Genomic DNA, 7,950 nt, shown 5'->3' with positions numbered 1-7,950 from the left:
CGGCCTGGGGCTCCGTCTCCTCCTGCCGTTGAAGTCTTTCTCTCTGCAGCACGTCCCCTGCCCCTCTGCTGCTCCTCTGCACCCTGCATCCTCCCCGCATCCCTTCGGCCCCCCCTAAGACAAGCTGCTCTGGCTGCACAAGGGTCCCCAGGGGCGCCTTCAGCGGGGACCACGGCTCCCCCTGAGCAGCGACTGCCACGTAAGAGAGACAAGTAATTGCTGTCTGTGCCCTCAAAGTAAAAAAGAACAAAGATAACTTAAGATATGTCCCCTCCAAAACAGGCCTGCTAGATATTTCAGCTCACCAGCAACATGTAAGAAGGGCTTTTCTTCACAGACTACCAGGAGGAGTCATTTCCACAAAGCTTCAGGGAAATAGCACTGACCTGGGGAAGGAGGATGCCATTATTAGTTGCCCGAGCCCCAGCAAGCACCACTTTCCTCACGCCTGCAGCTCAGCACTCCAGACAACTTGCCAAACAGCAGCAGCAGCAGCAATATAAAACACAGGAGAAATCAAAGTCTTCCCCTGTCTGGGTCTGGGCAATTTATTGTTATTTCTTGTTCAGCCAGAGGGAACGGCAGGGTGAAGGAGCTGATGCTGGGCCCATGGCGTGCATTCCCTAGGGAGGGTGTAGGGCAGGCAGGGTAAGGCAAGCCATCCTGGCAGAGTTGGAAAGGGGGTACCCTCATTCTGAGAGGGGGGATGTGGCCATTTGAAAAGCTGCAATCCCTCTTAGAGAGGGAGAGAAGGTCCCTGCAAGACACTCCCAGTAAACCCGACTTCTGCTGGTGTGATTCCTGCCCCATGAAAGATACTTCCCACCCCAGCAGCCTGCATAGATGGACCAGCAGCAAAGAGCTCTCCCAGAGGTGAAGCCTTCTGGAGATGCAGAGCCCTGCCTCCAGTTCCCTGCTCTGCACCGCTGAGCGGGGCAGTGCTGGCAGAGTGAGGGCAGTCGGTCAGCTGACCTCATCCCACAGAGCATCACTTCTGAAGCACCAAGAGCACATCAGGCCTTTTAGGGAGAAAAGAGCAACTGTGGAAACACCACTTCTTCAATGCTCTTGTGCTTGTGGGGATGCCTGACGCAGCTGAGGCAGCACTGCTGGGGCAGCTGTAGACATGTGTGAGGAGAGAGCTGGCGGTTCTCTCACCGGGACCATGGCTGTCACAGAAAGTGCCTCAAATAGCACCATGCAGGAAAGAGGTCACCCCATTACTCCTGTGTGTTCACCATCCCATCTCTAAAGAGAGCTTCCAAATGTGGAGGCCAGTTTATTCCTCTTCCCCAAATACCATCACCTCAGCTGCCTGCTTCTGCATTTCCCAAAGCCAGGGAAAGTGCTGCTCCGCTCCTACCCACCACACTGCGAAGTCCAGAGCAGGAGCTCTGCTCATCAGGGAAGGCTGGGCAGGGCGCAGGCAGCTGCCATCTCCCAGGGTGGAAAGTGCAGACCACAGCCTTGCGGTAGCTTTGCAGCCTGCTGCCTCCAAGGGCCAAATCCCATCCACCAGGTAGGAGCCAGCATCCGTCCAGGGGCTCAGACCCTGGGGTGCTCCCAGCCAAACTCATGCTCCGAGTCTTGTCTTGGCTTAATGAAGCACAGTGACCTCGAGCAGCCACACTCAGTTCAGATGGTAAAACAAAAGCCTGATTTTTTTATCATCTCCCTCTCATTTCTAGTTCCCTGGCAGTAAGCAAAGGGGCTTGGGCAGCAGGACCAGCTGTTGATGACTGCAGAAGGGGGAAGCACAGAGGAACAGAGCCTACCAGACACCTTGCTGTTGCTAACCCTCAGGAAGACACAGGATCGAGACAGAGAAAACAACGCTTCTCTCACAGTTCAGAACAAAGTTCAAGTATGAAAAAGGCCTCAAATAAATCAATCCATACATGACATCATTTATTAGTCATTTTGACACATCACACAGTAGCAGATGCACCCTGATAGGAGCTGGCTCTGGGACCCTTCTGCCTCCAGCCTGTGGGGCTGGCCCTGGGCTGGGACTGTAGGCAATGCCCAACATGCTCTGTGGAGCAAAGCTTGGCCCTGCTCAGCTCCCAGGGTCTGAGGCAGTAGCTAGTCAGGTTAAATAGATTTTTTTAATATTGTACAAGGGACTTACCCCAGATAACAGCCATTAAAGTTCATGGGATTCAGTTCCTTGCACCACAGAGGAGAAGGGAGAGCTGAGGCAGAGCCTGTCTCACCGGATAACCACATCACCCAGAAGCTCCTTTCAGCTGGATTCCCAGTATGGAGGGTGACATTTAAACCTGTGCCTGCCAGTTCACCATTTACAGCAGATCAGGTAAGGCATCAGTCAGGTCATTGCTTGGGTTCAGCTCACAGTCTTGGTGCTGCTTTTCCAGCTATATGTTTTGTGCTCCTATAAGCAGCGGCTGGAATTTGGCTGCAGGAGGCACCAGCGCTCATCTCCCCACTCAGGGTCTTCCTGGGGAGCTCCAAGGAGTCTGTGGCACTCGGGAAGGACCCTACTGAGCCCTCCTGGGGCTACGGGTCACAAGACTCCCACCACGGGGTCCTGTCAGCCACCTGCTATCAGCTCAGCCCAGGCAGACGCCAGTGGGAACAGCACTTACGCCAGCCCTAGGGAAGGGAGCTGAGGGAGGGGCAGGGACTGAGGGCCAATGTCACTGCTACACTGGTAAAGCCCAAACTGGTGAAAACTACGGAAGGGAAGCATCCTGACAGGGTTTCACAAGCTAGCCAACAAGCCTGAGGCTCACAATATCTACCTCCCTGTTTGAGGACACAGGTTACTTTTGGGGTTGGAAGATGACACAAGGGGGAAGGTGTCATCCCTCTGATCTGGGTGGAAAAAGGACATGCAGCCAGCTCAGGCTCTGCCTGCCCCGGGCACAGTGAGCCATGAGTGCCGCACAGCACTAAATGTCTGCGCAGCATCTGGCCACAAGATGCTCTTTAAGCAGCCCCTGTCCCCACAAATTGCTACTGCAAGGTAAGAGGAGAAACTGAGGCACAGAGATGGAAGAAAGGACTTGTGCAAAGCCACAGTACAAACGTGTGACGAGGTTGGCCGCAGGGCACACGAGCGCCTTGGCCCACATCCTGCCCTCCTAGTACCAGTGTACAGAGGCAGGGCAGGATCCTCATCATGGCCCAGGACAGAACTGAGAGGGGCACCAGACGAGGCAGGGAATGGTTCCTCCTCTCCCTGTGTCAGCCGGATAAGCCTAAAACCAGGCAGCATCGTACTGGCCAGAAGAAGCCGCTGGTTTGAAGGGGAAGAACAGCTCTGAAAGAGCTTTACAAGTTTGGTTCCAGGATGAAAAAAACATTCCTGTTTCCTCTCCCTACACAACCTTAAAAAACAGCAGGGATTTTCCAGTTCAGTGCTGTTCCCACTGGCAACTTCCTGGGGCTGCCCCACACAGACAGTGGCAGCAGATTTGGGCTTTGCTCCCCTGCTCTCCTCCAGGACTGGAGACCATGGAACAGGCAGTGCTGTTTTGAGAGGAGTTTCCATACTTTTTCCCAAGGAGAGAATTGGTGCATGCAGGATCCAAGCAGCCCCTGGGAAGCAGGCAAGGCACAAGGCAAACCTGAGTGATGCAGAGAAGAGAGAAAAGCAGAACCATGGCTGTGAGGTCTCCAGCCCCTGGCCACCCCCCCTCTCCTGCTGCTATTAGCCTGCAACAACTCACACCTCACTCTGGCATTCCACCCACTGCAAGGCAGACACACCAAAGGCCAATGTGCAAGTTAATCTGAAGGCTGTTATCTAGAATAACCTCCTCCTAACGTCCATCAGACCGGTCCCATCAGGCACCTGAGCTCCAGACAGGAGTGAAATCTTTCCCCTTTCCCTATCCCCACCTCCACCCCAGTCTCTTCTTCCCTCCCTGGTTTTATTGCCCCTTTGATTTCTGGGTGCTCCTCAGATAAGTCTTGAAGAAGAAGTTGCAGAAGAGCACCAGGAGACTGAGATATGCCATGGATGAAAGAAAAACAATTCTCCAGGTGGTGTGGCAGACCTTATCCTCCATCCAGAAGATGATCAAGATGTTCAATATTATATATACCAGTATCTGCAGCACCTGTGATAAGGTGATTGCCAAGGCGAGGAAGCGGGATACCCGGAAGCCTGCGGCTCGTACGCTGTAGTAGGAGTACATGACAGCATGGACACTGAAGTTCAAGACTGCAAGCCAGCCGCCGCCTGCCACCATATCCTTATAGCCATACCAGGTGATGATCATTGTGGTAATGTGGTGATACCAGTGGAGGAAGATGAGCTGCTTTTTCCGGAGAACAATGAACATGGTGTCACCTTGGGTTGGGGGAGAGGTGCACCATTAGTCAGGTAAAAGCAAAAGCACAGCAGTTGTGCAAGTTTTCATGTGAGGCAGAATGAGCGAGCTGCAATGCTGAAACCATTATGTGGCTTGATCCCACCAAACCCTAGGTTCCCATTGGAATCATCTGTATCGACAAAGCCCATGTAGGTACCTACCTGCTGGCACGTTTGTGGTACAAAAGCCCCTTGCCCCAGGCTTGCTTACTTAGCTGTACCTACACAAAACTTCAGACCACCTCTTCTGTACTTTTTTGAATGGAAACTAGGTGGAAAGCCCAGCCCTGCCCTGCCTGTTGCCCCCTCGCTGCAGTCATCCCAATGCAGAGTTGCCCAGTCCAGGCATTGGCCTGGGGATCAAACCAGAGCAATAACATCAGGCTGCAACCTCGTGCAGAGTGAGCGCGTCATCTGGGTTGGGAAGTAAGAAGTGAGAAAATGAGCGACACGTGCAAGGCTAGGCAGCCCTGTACTCTGAATAACATTTGGACAGAGACCTGTAAAAAAAACCTGCTTATAAAAGCAAAGGAGTTATGAACACATGGGATAAAGAGAAGGTTCAGACTCACCCAGTTCCACGAGTTTGCTCAGCACAAATAAATAGACCCAAAACTTGGAGATGGGGTGGACGTAGAAGGATTGACTACACACCGATTGCTTAAATCCCTTGGTAGAGAGGATGAAGGCCATTTGCTTCCAGATGCGATTGGCCCCAATGGCACTGCAAGAAAACCAGAGGAGAGCTGAACACTGTGCCCAGAGCCCCACCAGAGCCTTCCACAGCTCTGCACCCAAGAATATTCAGCTAATTCCATCTCGATGCCCGTGGCAGTCTCGGGGACCTCTAAATAAACTGTTGTCGTCTTAGACTTCCAAGCAGATTTCAGCTCCCCATTTGCTGGACACAGGCTTGTCCAAGACCTCTTGGTCAGGATTTCAAATACATATTTCTGCAAGACAGAGCAGGGAAGGGCTGCTGCTCACACCAGAACAGCAGCAAGGCACAAGGAGTAAGTAGGTTGTGAGCCACTACCATGGCCCTTTGGCTTGCCTGCTACCATGTGGCAACTCTGGAAGGATGGCAGCCACCAAGGTCTGAGCAGCGAAGAATGGTCCCTCATTACACCCTCTGCTTCCACTACTTCAAGAGTAAGAGCTGCCACGTCTGGTCAGAAAAGGGGAACTATTGTCCTGGTGTCCCGTCTCCTGACAGGGGCCAACAGTGCATGCCCAGGGAGCATTTACAACCTGCTGTGACAGACAGTTCCTACAGCTTATAAGAAGAAACTTTCTTTTTTCTTTGTTATCAACCTATACATTTCATTCAAATGAGCTTGTCTCCAAACAGACCGTGAACAGTCATCCCCTGACCCTCCCTCTCCCACCACTTGTGATTTTACAGACCACTGCCATGCCCTACTCTCACAGAGGGCAACCAGTGTCCCTTACTTAGACTGGATCAAAGCCACCTTGTGCATGTAGGCAGAGACTCCTTTGGAGTTACAGAAGCAGTAGTCTAGTTTTGCTTTCTCCCGCCAAAAAGACTGAAAAGGTATGGACACGAGGGGAATGTTGGAAAATCATCATCTGCTTGTTTAGCTACAGAGCGTGGGCTGAATCATTCTAACGGTCACTGCAGGAAACCAGTACTGTAAAACTGGACAGTTTGACAACAGATATTTTAGACTGATGTTCACATCTTGCATGGCTGGGGGAAAAAAAAAATAATCAGAGCTAGAACTTGGCAGTAGTACCACATTGTTCTTAAAAGGTGTCTCTAAAAAATGGGCAGCAAAATAACCCTGTCTTTGTACCACCATTCTCCTGCCATTGCAACTACTCATACTTTTTTCTTTTTTCTCCTGTATCAAAGCATATTGGAAAGACAACTCAAGGACTGGTGATTGTCGGCAACTTTGATACATTCAACCAGTTTATGCTGCTGGCCAGAGAGGACGTCCCAGCCTCCTTCATACTCTTCTTTAGATTTATAGTAAAAAAGGTGCTTCTGTGAGCGTACCAGAATTTTCCCCACTTCCTACACAACAGGATTAGAAAAAGGTGGTGGTAGTGGGGGAATCATCTCCATTTGTAAGAATAATAGACCTCAGATCAAACTTTTAATTGTCAGGCACCCTTTGAATGATGTCCGATCGTGCAGACTTTACGTTCAAATCTACCCACTAATGATTTTCAAGCACAGTCCCCGGCAGTCCTTCCGCAACTCATTTGACTTGCTGGAGTATTTCTGGTGGGGAACGAACCACCTCTATGAGCAGCTCATTTCCCCTTATGAGACAGGGCCTCCAAGAGGAAAAAAACATTTGTTTTGCTAATGACATAGCGAATACCCAGAACTTTCCATCAATCCAGTCCTGAGGGAAGGTCTACATCTGTCTCAGTCTTTAGCAAAGGCTCTTACCTGAACAAGGCCAGACTGAGGGACCACAGGGTCAGTGGCACGCGCAGTTTGTAGCCTCTCCGTTCCTTCATGAAATGCTGAATTCCAAAGACCAGGATCACATAAGCCACAGCAAAAAATAAAGACTTGTGCCTGCAAGTAGAGGAGAAGGAGCAGTCAGGAAAACATGCAGACTGACCTATTTCCAGCTGGACTTCTGTAGCTCCAGCAGATTGCTCTCACCAAATAACAAAAGATCTCACATTCTTGTATTAAGGTTGGGCTTGGTCACAAGAACCCTGCCCTGGCAGTGTGCAGAGCTGGCGAGGAAAACCGTGGGAATTGCAGGAAAGAAAGTGAGCTGTTACATTGTGGAGATTTCCACAGGACCTTGATGGGGCAAGGCAGGATCTGGTAACCTGCGAGCAGGATCCTGAGCAAACACATCAATGCATTTTATCTGCTTACACATGAGACACTACAGGCATAAGATGCTCTTTGCCTAAAGAGGTCAGTTCCACCACAAAGCTGGAGGCTCAAGGGCCATGTGTTACATCCCACTCCTTCCTAAGGCTTCAGGGCACCATGGCAGGGCTGAGTGCCCTGTTTGCCAGTGTAAGGGCTGCAGTGGCCATCTATGGATGCTCCTTGCCCTCTTGCCACATCACAACCTCCTTACGCACTGCAGCATGACCTTGACCATCATTTGCTCTGCCCAATGTGGTGCCGTAGCCCTTCCCTGACAGCTGCAGGTGTGAGGCCAGCACCTGCACCATCAACGCAACCAGAACCCCCTCCAACCTCATCCTCCCCCTCAGGGCTGAGGACCCCATGCCCGCTCCGCTAGAAACAGCAGAACCCGACGGGGCTACCCAGGGTCCGAGATGCATGCACTGGAACCACCACCTCCTCTCTTCTCACCAGTTGTCCTGCATCCATTCCCTAGCATCCCGATCATTGAAGCTCCTCTCGAAATCATATTCCCCCAGCGGCTGCAGCTCCGACGGGTCCAAGTTCAGCTCCATATTGAGTATCCCCGGGAGCGAGCCGAAACGAGCAGCTCCCTGACCCCGCACCGACGGATACATTCCCGGGGGTGCGATCCGCCCCGGCATCACATCGCGGGGGCGGGACCGGGAGCCGCCCAACCCGACGGGGCGACCGGAGCCGCCCCCTCCCCTCCTCCCACCGGTCGCCCCGTCGG

General features: G+C 52.1%; 1 protein-coding gene across 1 annotated transcript; it reads right to left on the bottom strand.

Moving 5' to 3' along the window:
- Positions 1–3,899: 3,899 nt before the first annotated feature.
- On the bottom strand, positions 3,900–7,861 carry ELOVL6 (ELOVL fatty acid elongase 6). Its single transcript, XM_009700378.1, has 4 exons — positions 7,668–7,861; positions 6,768–6,899; positions 4,915–5,066; positions 3,900–4,321 (listed from the first exon to the last, which is right to left on the bottom strand). The coding sequence occupies exons 1-4, from the start codon at positions 7,859–7,861 to the stop codon at positions 3,900–3,902; spliced, it is 900 nt and encodes a 299-aa protein (XP_009698680.1).
- Positions 7,862–7,950: the final 89 nt, after the last annotated feature.

The sequence above is a fragment of the Cariama cristata genome, unplaced genomic scaffold, assembly GCF_000690535.1.
Source record: "Cariama cristata isolate BGI_N322 unplaced genomic scaffold, ASM69053v1 scaffold13345, whole genome shotgun sequence".
NCBI lineage: Eukaryota > Metazoa > Chordata > Aves > Cariamiformes > Cariamidae > Cariama > Cariama cristata.
The sequence above is the reverse complement of the archived record's forward strand: the minus strand, read 5'-3'. Positions and strand labels throughout refer to the sequence as shown.